We start from the raw sequence: 22,500 nt of genomic DNA, 5'->3' as shown, positions 1-22,500 counted from the left end.
TTTCTACCGGCCCGCAACGCAATAAGATTTTTATATTTTATATGTGCACTTATACAGTGGGACCGTTCGCTAAACTCCGCGAGCTGCGAGTAGCAGCGGTAGCGTATTTTTGCCTTTCGTATCCTGACATTTCTTTCGTAACGAGGAAATATTTTCCCGTTTTCTGAGATAAAACAGACGGTTTTGTTATGTCCGAGTCAAGGTCAGGGTCAGTGAACACAGCATGTGATGTACGTAGTGGGCTGGACTGATTGACACGGACGAAAAATGCATAGCGAAACACGCTAAACTTGACGAGTTGAAAGGACAGATGAGTTTGGATAAAATTAACGCTCTTCGTCGGCGTTTGGAGGCTCAACAAGCAGCTTTCACACGACCATGTACCGACAGAGAGAATATTACGCGTGCAAGTTTTGTGATGAGTGCATTAATAGCCACGAAGCTGAAACCTCACGCCGAAGAAGAGTTCGTGAACGCGCCTCGTAGCCGCCGCTGAGGCGCTCGCGCCGGACAAAGTAAAATTGTTTCAAAGTGTGAATTTTTTTTTCGTGAATAACTACTTAACTAAGACATATATTGTTATGATTCCAGTGGCTAACGGTATGTTTTATGGTCAAGGAATCTAAATATGTAGTCAAAGTATATGTGGGACTAATATTTATGGTGGAAATCACAATATGCCAGGAATTGTTGCGCTTGGCGGAGGTCTGTGCTCTCCGAGTGCTTTCTAGTTATTATTATTGTCTATCTTTCTTCATTTATTTTCTTGATTATCTTGTTGTATTGCAGTTTTTGTGAGTAGAGGCCTCGAACAGGCCCTTACGGGTCTCTTGCCTCAACTCTGCACCTCTTTTTTATTGTTTTGTATGATCATGAAAACATATTTTACTTGTTTGTCATTTAATTCTATTTTTTTGGTGATTTTATATGCATGTGTGCTAAATAAATAATTCAAACTCAAATGCAGCAATCATGAGACTTAGCAACACAGTGGTTATAGACTTTTCTTTGTCTTTTTTTGCATCCCTAGCTATGTGTTCATAATAGTATGGCCCTCGGAGGACTTTATGAAAATTGAAATGGCCCTCGATATGAAAAGGGTTCCCCACCCCTGCCCTAGATCACTAAAGTGCTGCTGTGTGGACACTAAAGTGCTGCTGTGTGTGGACCACTAAAGTGCTGCTGTGTGGTGGACACTAAAGTGCTGCTGTGTGTGGACACTAAAGTGCTGCTGTGTGGACACTAAAGTGCTGCTGTGTGGACACTAAAGTGCTGCTGTGTGTGGACACTAAAGTGCTGCTGTGTGGACACTAAAGTGCTGCTGTGTGTGGACACTAAAGTGCTGCTGTGTGGACACTAAAGTGCTGCTGGTGTGGACACTAAAGTGCTGCTGTGTGGACACTAAAGTGCTGCTGTGTGGACAGCTGCTGTGTGGACACTAAAGTGCTGCTGTGGTGTGGACACTAAAGTGCTGCTGTGTGTGGACACTAAAGTGCTGCTGTGTGGTGGACACTAAAGTGCTGCTGTGTGTGGACACTAAAGTGCTGCTGTGTGTGGACACTAAAGTGCTGCTGTGTGGACACTAAAGTGCTGCTGTGTGTGGACACTAAAGTGCTGCTGTGTGGACACTAAAGTGCTGCTGTGTCTCTGTCCTGGTCCAGCTCATGGCGTTGGTGGCCAGCAACGTTGTTGGACCTGGTGAAGAACCTCCGAGCGTTTGCAGGAATCCTGGTGGTGAGTTGACCTGCTCCAAAAGCTCCGCTCACAAACGTCCCAGAGCCTCTCTGACACACACGTGGACACAGACCCGCACAGGGACGTCTGCTCGTCCCTGCCTGACTCCTGTCCTCTGTCCTGTCCCTCTTCTTGCTGTGTGCAGGTGGTGTATTATGTCTATGCTGTCTTTGGGATCTGGCTGTTCGAGGGAGTCATCAAACCTCCTCCAGAGATGCTGTAAGATGGGTCTGATGGACCCTGGACACACATCATAGTGTCTCCGTGTCTTCGGTCACATCCGGGACACCTTCAGTTGTGTGTTTAGTACTAAGAACGAGGACGTGACTCACAATGGTGTGTGTGAATCGTCACACCTTCATTAGCTGTGGCTGCTAGCGCCACTGTTAGCATCATGGTCAACCAGTGCAGGACAGACAAGAGGCTTGTACAAAGGTCAAAAGGTCGCCTTTAGCTACCCCGGGTCATTCATTCCTAAGACCTCATCGTCCTTGACTATTAGTCCTCTGTTGTACCCTGATGTGATGTTTGAGGACGGTTGTGTAAGAGCTTTTGGCAGGACGGCTGTGTCCTCCTGTCTTTGGGTCTCATCAGTTCCATCTGGGCTAATCCGCATTTTCTGGTCGATTTTCCTCGTTTTGGACAGTTTGCTGTCCAACCAGACCCAGGAGAACGGCACGTCCAACTTCAGCTCCGAGTGTGGGACCTACGAGCAGTTGGGCTACTGGCCCAACAACTTCGATGACTTTGCTGTGAGTCCACAACCTGAATTCAATGTTGGACTGAGACCAAATGATTCAGGGACGAACGTTTACCTGCTTCTCATGCAAATCACCTGTAAAGTTCAAAACGGCGTCAAGTTAAACTCCAAGAGAAGAACTTAATAAAGGTCTGGCCCCTGGCCCTGTTCCTGCCCCTGGCCCTGTTCCTGCCCCTGTCCCTGCCCCTGGCCCTGTTCCTGCCCCTGGCCCTGTTCCTGCCCCTGTCCCTGCCCCTGGCCCTGTTCCTGCCCCTGGCCCTGTTCCTGCCCCTGTCCCTGCCCCTGGCCCTGTTCCTGCCCCTGGCCCTGTTCCTGCCCCTGGCCCTGTTCCTGCCCATGTTCCTGCCCCTGTCCCTGCCCCTGGCCCTGTTCCTGCCCCTGGCCCTGTTCCTGCCCCTGTCCCAGTTTCTGCCCATGTTCCTGCCCCTGTTCCTGCCCCTGCTCCTGTCTCTGTTCCTGTCCCTGTTCCTGCCCCTGTCCCTGTCCTTATCCCTGCCCCTGTCCCCACCCCTGCCCCTGTCCCTGTTCCTGCCCCTGTTCCTGTCCCTGTTCCTGCCCCTGTCCCTGTTCCTGTCCCTGTCCCTGCCCCTGTTCCTGTCCCTGTTCCTGCCCCTGTTCCTGTCCTTGTCCCTGCCCCTGTCCCCACCCTTGTCCCCACCCCTGACCCTGTCCCCACCCTTGTCCCTGCCCCTGTCCCTGTTCCTGTCCCTGTCCCTGTTCCTGGCCCTGTTCCTGCCCCTGTTCCTGTTCCTGTTCCTGTCCCTGGTCCTGTCCCTGTCCCTGCCCCTGTTCCTGCCCCTGTCCCTGTCACTGTTCCTGTTCCTGCCCCTGTCCCCACCCTTGTCCCCAACCCTAACCCCCAACAGCGGGGGTCATTGACCTGGTCCAACGAGGGCCCCCATCCACCACACCAGTAAGACCAACTGCTTCCACCAGAGCTCCCACTTTCTACTGGGGGGGACAGAAGCAGGTGTGGATCGTGGCCCTCGTAGGAACGGGGCGGACGAGCTCTGGCCTAGAGGCTGAGCTGCTCCAGGACAAAAGCCCTCAGGACAGGGTTAGGGACAGGACTAACCACAGGTGTCCTCCATCATCAGGCCTCCATCATTCTGCTGTACGACGTCATGATCGTCAACAACTGGCAGGCCTTCCTGGACGCCTACAGCCGATACACCACAGGGTGAGGGTGTGTGTGTGAGGGTGGGGGGGTGGGGGGGCGGGGGGGTTGAGGGTGGTGGGGGGGGGGCAGTGTTAGGGTGAGGGTGAGGGTGGGGGGGGTGAGGGTGAGGGTGGGGGGGTGGGGGGGGGGGGGGGGGGGTTGAGGGTGAAGGTGGGGGGGGGGGCAGTGTGAGGGTGAGGGTGTGTGTGTGAGGGTGGGGGGGTGGGGTGTGTGAGGGTGAGGGTGTGTGTGTGAGGGTGGGGGGGTGGGGTGGGGCAGTGTGAGGGTGAGGGTGTGTGTGTGAGGGTGGGGGGTGAAGGTGGGGGGGGGCAGTGTGAGGGTGTGTGTGTGTGGGGGTGGGGGGCAGTGTGAGGGTGGGGGTGGGGGTTGGGGGTGGGGGGGGGGTGTGAGAGAGAAAGAGAGAGTGTGTGTGTGAGGCTGAGTGTGTGTGTGTGTGTGTGGATGAGTGTGTGTGTGTGTTGTGGGGGGGGGAGTGTGTGTGTGTGGGGGGGGTGTGGGGGGGGTGTGTGAGAGAGAAAGAGAGAGGGTGTGTGTGAGGCTGAGTGTGTGTGGTGGGTGTGTGTGTGTGTGTGGATGAGTGTGTGTGTGTGTGGGGGGGGGGGGGAGGTGAGGGTGTGTGTGAGGGTTGAAGCTGCTTGAAGGTGTCCTCCTTCTCTCCAGATGGTCCAAGATCTACTTCGTGTGTTGGTGGCTGACGTCCTCGGTGATGTGGGTCAACCTGTTTGTTGCTCTCATCCTGGAGGTCAGTTCACCAGTAAACCAGTTAAACCAGGTAAACCAGTAAGGCCTGCTGGTCATGGGGGGCTGGGGTCTAAGGTTTAAAGTTGTGGTCATTCAGATTATGTCATCAAAGGTGGTCCTCAGGTGGAAGATGATCCAGAGGAACCTCAGAGTTCTTCTGCTCTGGAAGCTCAGTTAATGTGGCTAAAGTCAGGATCGATACGTCAGTTCCTCCTCAGGGGGACACCAGCACGTGTCCTGGTCCACTCTGGTTCCAGGACCTTTCTGACCTCATCAATTTTCTTTCTGGCAGAACTTCATCTACAGATGGGACCGAAGCCACAGCTGCTCCCAACACAGATGTGGAGAGGATCCGATACGAAACCTCCGTCCAGCTGATCTTCAAGTATGTTACACACGGTCGCTGCAGTCTCTGTCCTGGTCCTGACCCTGGTCCCTGACCCTGGTCCCTGACCCTAACCCCTGTCCTGACGGGTCTCCTCCTCCAGGTCCCAGGTCCAGGAGCCCACCGAGGAGGAGCTGCTCTGTCAGCTACACAAACACCCTCACTTAAACCATGCAGGGCTGACACACACACACACTCATACCACACACACACTCATACACACACACACTCATACACACACACACACATACACACACACACACCACACTCTCACACACACACACACCCACACCCACTCATACACCCACACACACACACACACACACACACACTCACACTCACACACTCATCACCCCACACTCTCACACACACACACACACACACTCATACACACACTCACACTCACACTCACACACTCATACACCCACACACTCTCACACACACACACCCACACACTCACACTCACACACTCATACACCCACACACTCTCACACACACACACCCACACACTCACACTCACACACTCATACACCCACACACTCACACTCACACACTCATACACCCACACACTCTCACACACACACACCCACACACTCACACCCACACACTCACACCCACACACTCTCACACACACACACACACACACTCACACACACACTCATACACACACTCCACACAACTGTGGATGTATGTGTTCATATTTCTGGTGTTGCTTCCATTTGGGCTTCCTCACATCTTACCTTTTGTTACCTTTTGTTTACTTTTTGTTTGGCTTTTTGTTGGCTTTTTGTTGCCTTTTGTTACTTTGTGTCACTCTTTTGGTCTCTCTGAAGCTCTTTGTCCCAGAGTTGTGTTGTTGGAGTCCAAGAGGTGTTTCAAAGACTCTGAAACAAAAGCCCCAAACTTCAGCCCAAATCACGTTGTTCAGTCAGGCGGTCCAGGCCAAATGAAGCTGGACCAGGTCCTGACCAGGATCAGGGACACGTGTCAGAGCAGCGCTACGAGGCCCAGGAACAGGACCAGTGCTGGCCCAGGAACAGGGCCAGCGGTGGCCCAGGAACAGGACCAGTGCTGGCCCAGGAACAGGGCCAGCGGTGGCCCAGGAACAGGACCAGTGCTGCCCAGAACAGGACCAGCGGTGGCCCAGGAACAAAGCAACCTTGCTGAAGTGAATCAGAACCAGGATACCAGCTGACATTTGGGTCATCTTCATTAGTAAACCCAGATCGTGTGGAGCTGCTGGACAGGAACCAGAACAAGCAGCAGTGAGGTCCAGTAGAACAGCTCCCAGGTACCAAACGGATGCTGAAGCTGTTTCTACGTGAGGACAGAAGAACAAACGTTACTCCAAAGTTATGATGGACCCTGAGAACCGCCCAGAGTCGCGATGTGGTCCGCTCCTCCTGAGGAGGGGGGACTCACCCAGCCTTGGTCCAGGATGCTCCATCAAAGGTCCAAGTCTCTCGGTGGATTCCAGCAGAACCTTCAGGGTTCTGGAGGAGCGACACGTTGAGAACCGTCCAGCAACTGCTGGGGGTTGAAGTGACGCTTGAGGAGGAGGAAAACCCTTCAGACCACTGGCACGAAGATGGAAACTTATTTTCTAGATGTGCACGTGATGTGCACGTGATGTGCACGTGTGAGAGTCTCTTTAACAAAGCTCCTGTGGACTGAAAAGGCCGTTCATTCTTCATAATTCCATAATTTCACTGATGAATCATCCAATCAGGGTTGTGAGGGTTTCTGTGTATTCGGTGGATATTTATGTGCTTGTTTTACTACTGATAGTTTCCATAAAAACAAGAGGAGAAGAAGGGAAATGTAGTTTTTAAGCATTTTTTCCTTTGTCATTTTGATTGTCAAATAAAAGGAAAGAAACGTTCCGTGTGGCTGAGACGGGTGCTCTTCATCACACACATCTGGACACACCTGTCCCAGGTGGAGGCCGGTGCCCCAGCTCATGGCAGGGGCCCTCTGGGACCATTTAGAGGTTCGTTCCTTGCTCAAGGGTACCCCAGCAGTGCGCTGTCCATTCCAAATCAACATGATAGTAGGCTAATCTGAAAGCAACGTGCTATAAATAGATTATTATTAGAGATAGTAACAAAATAAACAAAGTCTTTGGGATCAGGCATTTAGCTAAGTTCGATTTTATACCTCAACACTCGCAAAGCGCTGCGCGCTGGACTCTTTTAGGCAAGAATCCGCCTTTCTCTGACCACGTGACGCGCTGTTGCGTTAATGCGGCCGATTCACCGCTGGGGGCAGCAACAGGGCGATCGGCGTCTGCACACGAACACGCGAAGAAGAAAAGCAGCCGCAGAAGAAGAAGAACCCGAAACAAACTCGAGTTTTCTGGCGCAGCACCGACGCGATGACCGGTCAGTTCATATTAAAGTCTTTAGTCGAAAGTTCTTTAGACATGAAACGCGTCGCAGGCGATTTGGAGCCCTTTCTACAGTAGTTGCTGAACTCCTCGAGATTCTCTAAAAACATTTTGACATAGCTTCGAAAATAACTCATTGTTCAGAACTGAAGAAAATGTATTAAAATACAAGATACGAGCTTATCGGTTCTTAAACTGAAGAAATGTCTGAAATCTTCAACAGAATCACTCGTTCAAGCTACGATTCCATTTGAAATGGGGAAGATTGTTGGCTTACAGGTAAGTGAGTGATGTAAATGTTTCTATACATTAACAGAGAGGAGTGTCGCCGTTCAGCACCACTTGGACCTCTACCATATATTAGTGCTGAACCTGCAGCTCTCTGGCCAGGTTCTCTCTGGTCTGGCCCTCAGTTTCCCTGATCTTTCATTAGGAATCAGAGTTCATGTTCATGAAGATGCCTCCCTCCTCTATGAGCCCGGAGCGTCTGTAGCTTTGCTTCAGGGCGTCTGTCACTGGGGCTTTGGTATCTCCAAGGGATCCTTCCTGTCTCACGTCTGTAGTGGGTCTTCCTGAGCTGCCTCCTGGAGTCACCTGTCTCAGGGCTCCTGGGAGCCCTTTAAGGAGGCCTGATGGGACATAGAAGTGTGGACGGTGTGGGTCTGTTGTCAGTTGTTAGTCGGTGTGTAATCAAAGCCGGATTAACAAGGACGATTCAGGATCTTTGTTCATCTCCAGTCTCAGAGCAGATCCCAAGCTGAGACGAGTACCCAGGTGTTCCTGAAGAGCAGCATTCGGAATTTCAGAGGAGCTGATGCAACGAGCCCGCTGAGCTACAAGGCCGTGATGCTGGAATACTCCAGACCAAAGAAGGAGAAGGTGAAGAGGAGAAGCAAAGGCAGCAGAATGAACGCCGCCCAGAAACGGAGGATGAAGCTCTTCACCATTAGGCCGGAGCACCAGAGGTTGGTCACCAGTTTGAAAGCTCCTGCAGAAGAACCATCAGTGGTTGGTGACTCGTCTGTGTGACCACCTCCAGGTACGAGCTCTTCCTCCCCCTGCACCACCTCTGGAGACAGTACATCACCGACGTGTGCAGTGGCCTGAAACCCACCAGGTAAACGAGTCCCTCAGGAAACTACCGCACTCTTAAACTCACCCACTCACAGCTGCTCTTCTGTCTGTGGTTGCAGCAGCCCCAGTTCCTGCAGCAGAAGCTTCTGAAAGCAGATCTCCACGGTGCTGTGCTCTCAGGTCTGTACTCTGGGGGGTCTGTACTCTCTGGTCTGCACTCTCAGGTCTGTACTCAGGTCTGCACTCTCAGGTCTGTACTCAGGTCTGCACTCTCAGGTCTGTACTCAGGTCTGCACTCTCAGGTCTGTACTCTGGGTCTGTACTCTTGGGGGTCTGTACTCTCAGGTCTGTACTCAGGTCTGCAACTCTCAGGTCTGTACTCTGGGGTCTGTACTCTGGGGGGTCTGTACTCTCAGGTCTGCACTCTCAGGTCTGTACTCAGGTCTGCACTCTCAGGTCTGTACTCAGGTCTGCACTCTCAGGTCTGTACTCTGGTCTGCACTCTCAGGTCTGTACTCTGGTCTGCACTCTGGGGTCTGTACTCTCGGGTCTGTACTCAGGGGGGTCTGTACTCTCGGGTCTGTACTTATAGGTCTGTACTCTGGGGGGGTCTGTACTTATAGGTCTGTACTCTGGGGTCTGTACTCTCAGGTCTGTACTCTGGGGGGTCTGTACTCTCAGGTCTGCACTCTCAGGTCTGTGCTCAGGTCTGTGCTCAGGTCATGTTGATCTGTGAAGGTCCAGCAAAGACTCCTCAGCTGCTCCCTGATGGACTTCCAGCCCTCATGGTTCAGTCTCACCAGTCGGACCAGAACTGAAGGACAAAGTCGACTTTGCTGGACCTTGGTACATTTGAGGTCCTCACTGAGCTCATTCCCTCCTCTGTTCATCAGGATCTTCATGTCCTCCAGTCCTTCGTTACACAGCGCTTCATTGACAAACCTTCGTTATTTTGCTCGTGCACGAGGAACTCTAACGAGTCCCTTTCCCTCCTGCTGCAGTGGTTCGCTCCAGATGCCCCTCCTATGTCGGGACCACGGGGATCCTGGTCCAGGAGTTCAAGCACGTCTTCAAAATCATCACAAAGGAAAACAAAGTGAAAGGTTGGTCTCCTTTCATCTGAATAAAGCTCAGCGTGTAAGAGGAAACCCCCCAGGAGGAGGGCCGTGGTCACCAGGGACCCCTGGCTCTGGTCCACCCCCCCCCCCCCCCACTGGTCCCTACTGGGCTCCCAGACCTTCTCCAGTCAAAGGTGGTTCTTTTATGAATCCCTGGCTGCTGGTTGGAGGCGTCGGTCTGTAGCAGCGTCACCACAGGGGGGGCGGCAACGTGCAGCATGGGGGGCTGCTTCCTCCTGCTGCTTCTTCCTGCTGCTGCTTCCTGCTGCTGCTGCTTCCTCCTGCTGCTTCCTCCTGCTGCTGCTTCCTTCTTCCTGCTGCTGCTGCTTCCTGCTGCTGCTGCTTCCTCCTGCTGCTTCTTCCTGCTGCTGCTGCTTCCTCCTGCTGCTGCTTCCTTCTTCCTGCTGCCTCCTGCTGCTGCTTCCTTCGTTCCTGCTGCTGCTTCCTCCTCCTGCTGCTGCTTCCTCCCTGCTGCTGCTGGCTTCCTGCTGCTGCTGCTGCTGCCCTCCTGCTGCTGCTTCCTTCTTCCTGCTGCTGCTTCCTGCTTGCTGCTGCCTCCTGCTGCTGCCTCCTGCTGCTGCTGCTTCCTGCTGCTGCCTCCTGCTGCTGCTTCCTTCTTCCTGCTGCCTCCTGCTGCTCTTCCTTCTTCCTGCTGCCTCCTGCTGCTGCTTCCTTCTTCCTGCTGCTCCTGCTGCTGCTTCCTTCTTCCTGCTGCCTCTCTGCTGCTGCTTCCTTCTTCCTGCTGCTGCCTCCTGCTGCTGCTTCCTTCTTCCTGCTGCTGCCTCCTGCTGCTGCTGCTTCCTTCTTCTGCTGCCTCCTGCTGCTGCTTCCTTCTTCCTGCTGCTGCTTCCTTCTTCCTGCTGCTGCTTCCTTCTTCCTGCTGCTGCTTCCTTCTTCCTGCTGCTGCTTCCTTCTTCCTGCTGCTGCTTCCTTCTTCCTGCTGCCTCCTGCTGCTGCCTCCTGCTGCTGCTGCTGCCTCCTGCTGCTGCTTCCTTCTTCCTGCTGCTGCTTCCTTCCTCCTGCTGCTGCTTCCTCCTCCTGCTGCTGCTTCCTTCCTCCTGCTGCTGCCTCCTGCTGCTGCTTCCTTCCTCTGCTGCTGCTTCCTTCCTCCTGCTGCCTCCTGCTGCTGCTTCCTTCCTCCTGCTGCTGCCTCCTGCTGCTGCTTCCTGCCTGCTGGGCTGCTGCCTCTGCTGCTGCCTCCTGCTGCTGCTTCCTTCCTCCTGCTGCTGCTTCCTTCCTCCTGCTGCTGCTTCCTTCCTCCTGCTGCTGCCTCTGCTGCTGCTTCAGCTGGCTGATGTTCATCTTTGTGTCTTCTAGTGATCCCAAAAAGAAACAGTGTCTTTTCCTTGGAGATGGGTGGTTTCACCTCCTTCATCTACGGCAGCAGGTTGAGCAGCGTGCCAGCGAGCGCTCTGCTAAGAAGTTTAAGGTGAGAGGAACCATTGACCTGTGATCCTGAGGGACACGTCCAGCTGAGGCTTCCTGGAGGAACCGTCACTGACAGAGACCAGGAGACACTTGAGGACATCTCCTTCCTCACTGATGGACCACCAGGATGACCTGTCCTCTGAGCAGATGGAGAGTCGGGTTCACACATGACTGAGAAACCATCTTCTGCCTGCTGGACTGTTGCTCGTCTGATGTTCTGCTCATGGTTCTTGCACCTTATGACCCCACCTGACCTCCCGTCTTTCTCCACGCTGATATTTTTGGGTTTGTAATGATAAAAGTGTATTCTTAATAAACACTAAATGTAAACGTTGCGCCGCCACGGACGGAATAAATGTGTGAAGGAGCCCCAGCAGCTGCTGCTCACCAGGGTCCAGCAGCTCCAACCAGGTTCTGCTTCAGTAAAACATTGACTTTTATTTCATTCACATTGTGGAACCAAAGCTGACATCAGTTCTGGTTCCTGGTCGGAGCGGAGCCGCCTTAAAATCTACACGTAATCGAACATTTGATTGTCCAAAACCTCGTTCTGATACTGGAGGTAGAACACTTGGCCCCCCCGTGAGGACGCTCCTGGGGGGGCTGTTCCTCTGTCTTTGATCTGTCTTTGATCATTCAGAGCACAAAAACCTTTTAGTTCCTGTCAAAATGAGGTCCGCTTTAGGCTGTGAAATCAACAGCACTGAAGACCTGATCCGTCTGGGGTGGATCCCTGGGTGGATCCCTGGGGAGAAGCTGCTCCTGAGGGTCACACCTCTGTCGATCTGCTCCGCGTCATTCCTCTGGAATTAAGAACAAACAGCGATGACGTGACGGGAGGCTTTCCAAAGACTTGGAGCTCCTCGTATGTGTGGTTAACGTGTGCTAACCAGTTAGCCCATTAGCATCCAGAGCCAACTCCCAGGGTGGGACTGGAACACTCTGTTTCGGCTGAATAAATCAGATCCACTGTGTTCTCGTATTTGCCTGCTTGACCGTAGCAGAGATGGATCAGAACGGCGCTGACTTACTGGAGTTCTTCCTTCAGTCGATCCAGTTTGTCCAGCAGCCGGTCGTTCTTGACCTTGCTGGGGTTGTCGGGGACAAACCACGCTGCCACGAACTTGCAGACCACCACCACGTGCTGAGTGGAGACGGGAGAGACTTTAGACCGGACCGGCCGCCTCCGTCAGGACTCCTCAAAGCACACAAACCTCAAAGAGGACGACGAAAGCGAAGCGCACGGCCAAGACCAACCCAGAACTGGGAGGTGAGCGTGTAGTCGGCGCCGCTGCGATAGTCCCTGTAGCTGCAAACACACAAGGCCGTCAGGTGGTCACCAGCGTGGCCGTCAGGTGGGCACCAGCGTGGCCGTCAGGTGGGCACCAGCGTGGGCCCGAGAGCAGCAGCTCCTCACCTGCACTGGGTCACGTTCAGGCCGCTCTCCGTCACCATCTGCTGGGCTAAAAAAGTCCCTCCTGACCGCTGGGTGTGACAGCAGGGCGGTAGACAGAGTGTCGTTAATGTAGCCCTGCATGCAGCTGCAAACACAACGTTCAGTGGGCATTAACGGGGCAGATGGTGGCAGATGTGGCAGCTGCTGACGGCCGAGACGCCACTGACTGTGTGTTGGGGCCTTCCAGCAGCGCAGGGGCCGTACTGGTGACGGTAGAACCAGCGCGGGATGAAGTCCGACGACACGACCGATGACCAGGCCGTTAGCAATCACCGCTAACACTCCGATGGCCTCCAGCACCTTGGTCAGATACCTGAACACACCAAGCGGATGGTCAACGTTAACTCGGCAGCTGCCACAGGAAACAGGTGCCGGTCTCACCGATGTCGTTGGTCTTCCTCGGGACCATCCGCCGCTCCAGCCGGACCATTTTGATGGCGTCCAGGCGGATCTCAAAGATGTTGTTGATGAGGGCGAGCAGAGGAGCCAGAGGGAAGGCTGCCACAAATATGGTGGTGAAGCTGAACTGCATCACTGCAACAGACCTCCGTTTAAAGCCTCCACATGGCGACCACGCTGCTGGACCCTCTTGGTGGACTACATTTAGTCACACTCCTCAAGAGGTCCAGCTCAAAACGGGAGGGCGGCGGCATGGACTCACCCATCTCCAGGAACTCATTGAACAGGCTGAAGGCATCAGTGTCGGCCATGTGGTAGTTGCGTAACCAGTCCTGGAGTTTGCAGATGTCACATGGTTCCACACAGCCCTGCTCATCACGACAGGCCTTCCTGTAACACTGGCCACACTTCCTCTGCAGCTTATTGGCAGTGTTTCTTCCTCAGACAGTTTTTCACCCAGCTGAAAAGGCAAAAGAGGGATTTTTCAGGTGGGGGTGTTGCGCTGGGAGGGCGAGGGTCTCTGGGAGGAGGGCGAGGGTTCTCTGGGGAGGAGGGCGAGGGTCCTCTGGGAAGAGGGCGAGGGTCTCTGGGAGAGGGCGAGGGTCTCTGGGAGGAGGGCTAGGTCTCTGGGAGGAGGGCGAGGGTCTCTGGGAAGGAGGGCTAGGGTCTCTGGGAGGAGGGCGAGGGTCTCCTGGGAGAAGGGCGAGGGTCTCTGGGAGGAGGGCGAGGGTCTCTGGGAAGAGGGCTAGGGTCCTCTGGGAGGAGGGCGAGGGTCTCTGGGAAAGGTCGAGGGTCTCTGGAGAGGCGAGGGTCTCTGGGAAGGGCGAGGGCTCTGGGAGGCGAGGTCTCTGGGAGGAGGGCTAGAATGGGAGGAGGGCTAGAATGGGAAGAGGGCTAGGGTCTCTGGAGGAGGGCTAGTCTGGGAGGAGGGCTAGACTGGGAGGAGGGCTAGTCTGGGAGGAGGGCTAGAATGGGAGGAGGGCTAGTCTGGGAGGAGGCGAGGGTCTATGGGAAGAGGGCTAGGGTCTATGGGAGGAGGGCTAGGGTCTCTGGGAGGAGGGCGAGGTCTATGGGAAGAGGGCTAGGGTCTCTGGGAGGAGGGCGAGGGTCTCTGGGAGGAGGCGAGGGTCTCTGGGAAGAGGGCTAGGGTCTCTGGAGGAGGGCTAGGGTCTCTGGGAGGAGGGCTAGGTCTCTGGGAGGGAGGGCGAGGGTCTATGGGAAGAGGGCTAGGGTCTCTGGGAGGAGGGCTAGGGTCTCTGGGAGGAGGGCGAGGGCCTCTGGGAGGAGGGCGAGGGTCTCTGGGAGGAGGGCGAGGGTCTCTGGAGGAGGGGCGAGGGGTCTCTGGGAGGAGGGCTATAGGGTCTCTGGGAGGAGGGCTAGGGTCTATGGGAGGAAGCACTCACGGCACAGTGAATTCAAAGATGTTGTTGAGAGTCCTGTTTGAGAATCATGATTACAGACATCTGGATGAAGAGGTCCGTCAAACAGCCACTGGGGTGACACTGCAGGAACCAGATGTTCACATTAACATGTGGGAAGCAACTCTTGGTGGATTCTCGAAAACAAATCTAAAAAAGTCTCTTCACCTCCTCAAGCCTCCAGCGAGCAATTCGCATGTAGTTTCCTGGATGTCCATTTATCCTGCCAGAGAAACCACACGTGTGTGTGTGTGAGTGTGGTGTGTGTGTGTGTGTGAGGTGTGGTGTGAGGGATATCACAATAACTGATCAGGTGTACCTGCCCAGGAAGAAGGCCACGTAGAAGAGTGAAGAGAAGAGAGTGAAGAACTGGAACGTGAACATCTTGACAGTGAAGCCTCCTCTGCCGTAGCAGCGAAGGAGTTGGTCTTCTCTGGAGACACGTGAGGAACATTAGGCTGAAGCAGCCGGGCTCTGCTCACATGCTGCTTCTGATGCTCACCTATTCACAGAGCTTGAAGGGCCACCCAGCGGTTCACCTGGGGATGAAGCAACAGGACAACGTTGGGCTGGTTTCTGTGGGCTGACCAGCTCCAACCCTAACCCTGGACATCTAGCAGAGGTTCTGATCCTCAGAAGGTTCCTTCATTTTCAACTACACACACTAAACGTACATTTTTAGCTTAGAAGGAAATTAGGCGTTCAAGCTGGCTGACCAGGTTTTCCCAACGTCCTGGTCCTACATCTAACTGGCCAAGACTCCTGGACCAAGGGGACCACACGGTCCTCTTTCCTGGCCTGATACTGTTTTCAGCTGTAACAACCCAGCCCAAATGTGAAAGCCTCACCAAAATAACACTGAGCAAAGCCAGTAAATAGTTTTCATCATCTCCTCACTATGAATTCAGTCCAGTTTACCAGCGGGACCCTTTGGATCTGCTGGTCTCAGGGACTCAACCACGTACCCGAGTCATGAGCTGAATGGTGAGGTAATGGAGGCACGGCCCCCAGCGTCACGGCCACGGTGTTGGCGTGGTCCCTGATGAAGGCCCAGCTGCTCTCTGACATCAGGGGGGCCGCAATGACCCGGAACACCACCAGGGCCTGAGCCAGTCCGATGATCAGCATGAGCTGGAACACAAGCAGGTGCCCACGCAAGCGGCTTCAGCCCCAAGTGCAACGCGGTCCGAGGTTATTAACTATGAACGCACGGTCTCCTACCATGAGCGTCACCAGCACCAGGACCACTGCGCTGCGCAGGTAGGAGTGTTGGAAATGTCGGGGCTTGCAGTTGGGATCATTGACGATGTCGAGAATTCAGCTCCTCCTGTCAACACAGCACAGGTGACACAGTTAAAGGCTATACCGTGTAATAACCGAGCCTGCAGGGGGCAGTAATGGCTGCCTTTGGCCTACACCTTTAAAAAGATCAATAACACGTAATAAAGGTGTCGTTACCTCCTCTTCACACCAGTCATAGACCTTCCACTCTTCCACGCGAGACGTGTCTGGCCCGGTGTCTCTTCCACAGCTCCAGGAACAGCGTGGCTGGAGGCACAGCGAGGAGCAGGTGAGGAGCAGGTGAGGAGCAGGTGAGGAGCAGAGTGAGGAGCACAGTGAGGGGCAGGTGGAGGAGCAGGTGAGGAGCATGGTGAGGAGCAGGTGAGGAGCAGAGTGAGGAGCAGGTGAGGAGCAGGGTGAGGAGCAGAGCGAGGAGCAGGTGAGGAGCAGGTGAGGAGCAGGGGGAGGAGAGAGCGAGGAGCAGAGTGAGGAGCAGGTGAGGAGCAGGTGAGGAGCAGGTGAGGAGCAGAGCGAGGAGCAGAGTGAGGAGCAGGTGAGGAGCAGGTGAGGAGCAGGTGAGGAGCAGAGCGAGGAGCAGGTGAGGAGCAGGTGAGGAGCAGGTGAGGAGCAGGTGAGGAGCAGAGCGAGGAGCAGGTGAGGAGCAGAGCGAGGAGCAGGTGAGGAGCAGAGCGAGGAGCAGGTGAGGAGCAGGTGAGGAGCAGAGCGAGGAGCAGAGTGAAGAGCAGGTGAGGAGCAGGTGAGGAGCAGGTGAGGAGCAGAGCGAGGAGCAGAGTGAGGAGCAGGTGAGGAGCAGGTGAGGAGCAGAGCGAGGAGCAGGTGAGGAGCAGGTGAGGAGCAGAGCGAGGAGCAGGTGAGGAGCAGGTGAGGAGCAGAGCGAGGAGCAGGTGAGGAGCAGGTGAGGAGCAGAGTGAAGAGCAGGTGAGGAGCAGGTGAGGAGCAGGTGAGGAGCAGGTGAGGAGCAGAGTGAAGAGCAGGTGAGGAGCAGGTGAGGAGCAGGTGAGGAGCAGAGTGAAGAGCAGGTGAGGAGCAGGTGAGGAGCAGATGAGGAGCAGAGTGAAGAGCAGGGGAGGAGCAGATGAGGAGCAGGTGAGGAGCAGGTGAGGAGCAGAGCGAGGAGCAGGCGAGGAGCAGGCTGAGGAGCAGAGTCGAGGAGCAGGCGAGAGCAGAGCGAGGAGCAAGTGAGGAGCAAGCGGGGAGGCAGGTGAGGAGCAGATGAGGAGCAGGTGAGGAGCATAGACGAGGAGCAGAGCGAGGAGGCAGGCGAGGAGCAAGCGAGGAGCAGGTGAGGAGCAGATGAGGAGCAGGTGAGGAGCAGATGAGGAGCAGAGTGAAGAGCAGGTGAGGAGCAGGCGAGGAGCAGAGCGAGAGCAGAGCGAAGAGCAGAGCGAGGAGCAAGTGGCGAGGAGCAGATGAGGAGCAGAGCGAAGAGCAGGTGAGGAGCAAGGTGAGGAGCAGGTGAGGAGCAAGAGCGAAGAGCAAGCGAGGAGCAAGTGAGGAGCAGAGCGAGGAAGCAGAGCGAGGAGCAAGTGAGGAGCAGAGTGAGGAGCAGGTGAGGAGGCAGAGCGACTCACCCCAGATGGCCATGAACATGGCAAAAGGCAACAGTTCCCTCGTTGTCGAACAAGTGGCTGATCTGGACCAAGAGAGGATTTTAAATCACCAGTCTGGTCCAACGTAACAGGAGTAGCATAGGGTAGCTATACCTTAGCATAGGGTAGCTTACCTTAGCAGAGGGTAGCTTACCTTAGCAGAGGGTAGCTTACCTTAGCAGAGGGGGTAGTTTACCTTAGCATAGGGTAGCTTACCTTAGCAGAGGGTAGCTTACCGTAGGCAGAGGGTAGCTTACCTTAGCAGAGGGTAGCTTACCTTAGCAGAGGGTAGTTTACCTTAGCATAGGGTAGCTTACCTTAGCAGAGGGTAGCTTCCTTAGCAGAGGGTAGCTTACCTTAGCAGAGGGTAGCTTACCTTAGCAGAGGGTAGCTTACCTTAGCAGAGGGGTAGCTTACCTTAGCAGAGGGTAGTTTACCTTGAATAGGAGCTAGCCTTAGGCAGAGGTAGCTTACCTTAGCAGAGGGTAGCTTACCTTAGCAGAGGGTAGCTTACCCTAGCAGAGGGTAGCTTACCTTAGCAGAGGGTAGCTACCTTAGCAGAGGGTAAGCTTACCTTAGCAGAGGGTAGCTTACCTTAGCATAGGGTAGCTTACCTTAGCATAGGTAGCTTACCTTAGCAGAGGGTAGCTTACCTTAGGCAGAGGGTAGCTTACCTAGCAGAGGGTAGCTTACCTTAGCATAGAGGAGCACGTGTCTGACAGCTGCCACACTTACATATCTTGTCACATCGAGGACACATGATGACGCTGGACTCACACACTCCAGACTTGTGGACAACAGTAAGTTTGGACTCTTTCAGTGTTTTGGCACCAAAGAACAAGAGAAAGGAACATTTTTTGAGCTGATCTCTCAGAAAGGAAAGAAACCCGTCGTGTTCAGGGAGGAACCCATTGATCAGTGTGGACCTCATAATTCTAACATGGGATAGATCAGTGAGTCCACCAGCACCACTCCGTATGTGCGTCTATATTAGAACCTCTAAACTCAGGGACGGGGGACAAAAGGGGGCTCCGGCCAGCACATTGTGGATCACCTTGAGAAGTCCTCAAAGAATTATTAACAGTGGACAGCTTACATGAGCGGATTAGTGTTGAAGAAGGCAAGTCCATACAGGAGAGATGACGACACCCAAAATGGCAGCTGGAACCAGCAGCCTGGTGTACCAGCCCAGCCACAGGTAATACAAGGGCCACCTTCTCTCCAAAATAGGACCTGGCGGGACATTCAGCCACAAGTCACTCACATACAGAAGCATCTTGGATTTCATTTTCCTCTCCTCTCTCCCTCCTCTCCTCTCCTCTCCTTCCTCCCTCTCCTCTCCTCTCCTCTCCTCCTCTCCTCTCCTCTCCTCTCCTCTCCTCTCCTCTCCTCTCCTCTCCTCTCCCTCCCCTCCCCTCCCCTGGCTGTTCTGGCTGTTCTGGCTGTTTCTGACTGGTTCTGTCCTGGTCTGTCTGGTCTGGCTGGTCCTTGTTCTGGCTTGTTCTGGCTTTCTGGCTGGTCCTTGTTCTGGCTGTTCTGGCTGGTCCTTGTTCTGGCTGTTCTGGCTGGTCCTTGTTCTGGCTGTTCTGGCTGTTCTGGCTGTTCTGGCTGTTCTGGCTGGTCCTTGTTCTGGCTGTTCTGGCTGTTTCTGGCTGTTCTGGCTGTTCTGGCTGGTCCTTGTTCTGGCTGTTCTGGCTGGTCCTTGTTTCTGGCTGTTCTGGCTGTTCTTCTGGTCTGTGGAGAGATCCCCCTTGTGGACTCGAGGATTAACTAGAGACATCCCAAACTGACTTGACATCGTTGAATGGCTGGTTTGTGAAGAGCGCCGACCATCGAGCCCACTTCTTCTTCAGTTTCTTCTCTGCTTCTTTTTCTGTGAACGGTGCAACATCACATCATAAATGCTGGTTTTCCCTCAACAACAGGAAGCAACACGAAAAGTTGAAGAATCAATGAGTGTGTAGAGGGATTTTAATAAAAGATCCAAAATGGCTGCAGGAGGAAGACGGAGGACTACCAGCAGCAAAGCACACCAGGATGGGGTCAGGAGAGGAACTCAAAACCACTCAGATCAAGGTAAAAGCAGACGGGCTGGCAAGTTCCACCAGCTCCATCCTGAGCACAGACCAGCCTTCACCATCCTGCCCACCCTGCTACCTTCTCTGGGCAGGGACATCTTCCAGCACCTCCTCTATGGCCTCTAATCCTCCCCCCCACCACTACCTAACCCTGACCCTGCTCCTGGGTGGTGCTGAAATAGAGAAAAGGGGTCTGTGACCTGATGGCTACATGGACCATGGACTACCTCCCCAACAGACCCTACAGGACTGTGTGTCCGATGTGGTGGGCTGCAGCCCCACTACTACATCTGACGCCCTCCACAGATAGCTGGAGGACCCCCGAACCAGGTCGGGAATAACTTAAAACCAGGGAGTGTGTCAGCTGGTGTGAGCAGAACATGCTAGTACCTGGGGCTTCACTTCAACACATCAAACCCTGCAGGAGGTCAGAGGTCAAGAGTCAAGCGACAGTTGCCTGATGGCGCTTCTGTCCTTCCTAATAGCCACAGACCGAGTTACCTGGGCCAGACTGTCTCAGTTAGGTTTTATTACTTTGATTAGATTTTATTACCTGTCTACTCATCTAATTAAATTATTCATCTGATTAATCAAAGTGTTACTTTGATATTTTGGTTTTGAAAAAAAAAAAAAAAACCTGAACGGGCCAATAAAAAATTGTTGGGCTCGAGACCCAACAAGCACGTTAGTATTGAGCTGGTCGAAGATATAACTATATATATACTGTAGATATTCTTGGTTCTAGCTGGTGACCGTCTCAGAGGTGCCAGCAGACTCTTGATGTTGCGCTCTGAACCCTTCATGGCTACAACGTTGCAGATCACTCAGCACATCAAAGCTACAACCGGGTTCAGCTAAAGCACACAAGACCGGGACAGGGGAGACTACTATCACATCACACGCGCACTATAACGCTACTAACTAGTCTCCTGTCAGAGAGGGTGAACTCATTCTGACATGAGCAGATATCTGGACTGGTTAAAAGCTGCTGACTCACCTCATGGAGACAGAACATGGTTTCAAACACGCCCTTCATGAGCAGCTCCTTCAGATTCTCTGGAGAGAAGCAGAGCAGCATTATCACCTTTCTACTCAGTACCCGAAGCTTTGGCCTCTGGCATGATGCTTCACCTCCTGTGTTGATGAAGGTCTCATTAACGATGAATTGACCAGTCGGATCCTGAGAAAGAGAGATGTTAATATTAGATCTGCAGCAGTGGGACACAGGTACAACAGGTGGGTGACTGACAAAGGGTGAGTTCTCCCCCTTATCCCAATATTAAGTACTCATTTGTCTCTTGTATCTTTAGGTGGAACCCTTGGGGGGAGCAGTCAGCATTCCCCTAATCTGGGAATTCCTTATTGCCAGGACAAACAGGACTCCTAGACGTCCCCGAGGACAGATCCTCATAAAAGATTGTTAGAACCATGTGGTTAGCTCCTGTTCCTGAGGGGTTTGATTTGCAGAGCAATGAGTACAAGTTTTGGCCCAATTAATAAGAACAACATTGAGGTAATTTAATAGTTTTTATTTAAAGATACGCCTTAATTTGTCCAACTGCTCATTTCTTCTGGTTTTATACATAAAACAGCAGGGTGTCATCAGCATACAATGAAAACTGATGGCACACTTCCATTTATTACGTCCTAAATGAAGCTGGGACAAAGTGAAAAGGATTGGGTTATTTTAGTGAAAAGGGTTAGGGTTAGGGTTAGGGTTATGGTGAAAAGGATTGGGTTAGGGTTAGGGTGAAAAGGATTGGGTTAGGGTTAGAGTGAAAGGGTTGGGTTAGGGTTAGGGTTAGGGTTAGGGTGAAAAGGATTGGGTTATGGTTAGAGTGAAAAGGGTTAGGGTTAGGGTTAGGGTGAAAAGGATTGGGTTAGGGTTAGGGTTAGGGTTAGGGTGAAAAGGATTGGGTTAGGGTTAGAGTGAAAAGGGTTAGGGTTAGGGTTAGGGTGAAAAGGATTGGGTTAGGGTTAGAGTGAAAAGGGGGTTAGGGGGAGGGTTAGGGTGAAAAGGATTGGGTTAGGTTAGGGTGAAAAGGATTGGGTTTGGTTGAGTGAAAAGGGTTAGGGTTAGGGTTAGGGTGAAAGGATGGGTGATGGTTAGAGTGAAAAGGGTTAGGGTTAGGTTTAGGGTGAAAAGGATTGGGTTAGGGTTAGAGTGAAAAGGGTTGGGTTAGGGTTAGAGTGAAAAGGGTTGGGTTAGGGTTAGGGTTAGGGTGAAAAGGATTGGGTTAGGGTTAGAGAGAAAAGGATTGGGTTAGGGTGAAAAGGGTTAGGGTTAGGGTGAAAAGGGTTGGGTGAAAAGGGTTAGGGTTAGGGTGAAAAGGGTTAGGGTGAAAAGGGTTAGGGTTAGGGTGAAAAGGATTGGGTGAGGGTGAAAAGGATTGGGTTAGGGTTAGGGTGAAAAGGATTGGTCCGCATACGAAACCCTGTGGAACGCCAAGATCACCTGCAGTATCAGAGGGATCTTCAAGGCCAGCACTGTCCCTTTGATCTTAGCGCTTATCAACTGCCTAAAAGACAACTTTGACAAACTGTCCTTCTTTTGGAAGCTGATCATGTGTTATGAGTATTCTTGACAGTTTCAGCCGCTACAATAATAGTAGCATCACTTATGTAAAACACTTAATTGGACCTGGTTTGACCGGGATCCTGTCAACAACTGACAATGACCACATTACAAAGCCTCTATAATCTGACTACATGGGGTTAGTGGCCACGCCTGAACGGCCTCTTCTCCTCCTGGGGGGGTGTTTTAAACAGGTGAGAGGTGACGTCTCAGAGCCCCACCTCTGGTTAATGATGGCCAAACCTGTACACCACTGTCCTCAAACCAGTGTCCTCTGTCCTTCAGATGCAGGCGAGTCCTCTGTCCTTCAGATGCAGGCGAGTCCTCTGTCCTTCAGATGCAGGCGAGTCCTCTGTCCTTCAGATGCAGGCGAGTCCTCTGTCCTTCAGATGCAGGCGAGTCCTCTGTCCTTCAGATGCAGGCGAGTCCTCTGTCCTTCAGATGCAGGCGAGTCCTCTGTCCTTCAGATGCAGGCGAGTCCTCTGTCCTTCAGATGCAGGCGAGTCCTCTGTCCTTCAGATGCAGGCGAGTCCTCTGTCCTTCAGATGCAGGCGAGTCCTCTGTCCTTCAGATGCAGGCGAGTCCTCTGTCCTTCAGATGCAGGCGAGTCCTCTGTCCTTCAGATGCAGGCGAGTCCTCTGTCCTTCAGATGCAGGCGAGTCCTCTGTCCTTCAGATGCAGGCGAGTCCTCTGTCCTTCAGATGCAGGCGAGTCCTCTGTCCTTCAGATGCAGGCGACCCTCTGTCCTCAGAGGCAGGCGAGTCCTCTGTCCTTCAGAGGCAGGCGAGTCCTCTGTCCTTCAGAGGCAGGCGAGTCCTCTGTCCTTCAGAGCAGGCGAGTCCTCTGTCCTTCAGATGCAGGCGAGTCCTCGTCCTTC

The 22,500-nt window shown here is 53.5% G+C and overlaps 1 protein-coding gene, 2 long non-coding RNA genes and 2 pseudogenes across 3 annotated transcripts; 2 read left to right on the top strand and 3 right to left on the bottom strand.

Annotated features, from left to right (window-relative positions):
* Nucleotides 1-5,084, top strand: part of LOC115252145 (two pore calcium channel protein 2-like) — a 17,200-nt pseudogene extending 12,116 nt beyond the window's left edge.
* Nucleotides 5,085-7,154: 2,070 nt separating this feature from the next.
* On the top strand, nt 7,155-11,033 carry LOC115252207 (ribonuclease P protein subunit p29-like). Its single transcript, XM_029846741.1, is given in 8 exon segments — nt 7,155-7,181; nt 7,410-7,465; nt 7,925-8,151; nt 8,226-8,300; nt 8,376-8,440; nt 9,262-9,363; nt 10,696-10,764; nt 10,767-11,033. Coding segments are annotated over 8 exon segments (666 nt in total). The 5' UTR covers nt 7,155-7,174; the 3' UTR covers nt 10,832-11,033.
* Nucleotides 11,034-11,572: 539 nt separating this feature from the next.
* LOC115252014 (uncharacterized) lies at nt 11,573-12,065 on the bottom strand. The gene is made up of 3 exons (XR_003890461.1): nt 12,021-12,065; nt 11,838-11,950; nt 11,573-11,609 (listed from the first exon to the last, which is right to left on the bottom strand). It is a non-coding gene; the product is annotated as an uncharacterized lncRNA (long non-coding RNA).
* Nucleotides 12,066-12,372: 307 nt separating this feature from the next.
* Nucleotides 12,373-18,768, bottom strand: LOC115251961 (anoctamin-9-like; annotated as a pseudogene).
* A 61-nt stretch (nt 18,769-18,829) lies between these two features.
* Nucleotides 18,830-20,213, bottom strand: LOC115252013 (uncharacterized). The gene is made up of 3 exons (XR_003890460.1): nt 20,180-20,213; nt 20,046-20,104; nt 18,830-18,843 (listed from the first exon to the last, which is right to left on the bottom strand). It is a non-coding gene; the product is annotated as an uncharacterized lncRNA (long non-coding RNA).
* Between the last annotated feature and the right edge of the window lie 2,287 nt (nt 20,214-22,500).

The sequence above is a fragment of the Takifugu rubripes genome, chromosome 13 (assembly GCF_901000725.2).
Source record: "Takifugu rubripes chromosome 13, fTakRub1.2, whole genome shotgun sequence".
Lineage (NCBI taxonomy): Eukaryota > Metazoa > Chordata > Actinopteri > Tetraodontiformes > Tetraodontidae > Takifugu > Takifugu rubripes.
This window is presented reverse-complemented; position numbering and strand designations above follow the sequence as displayed.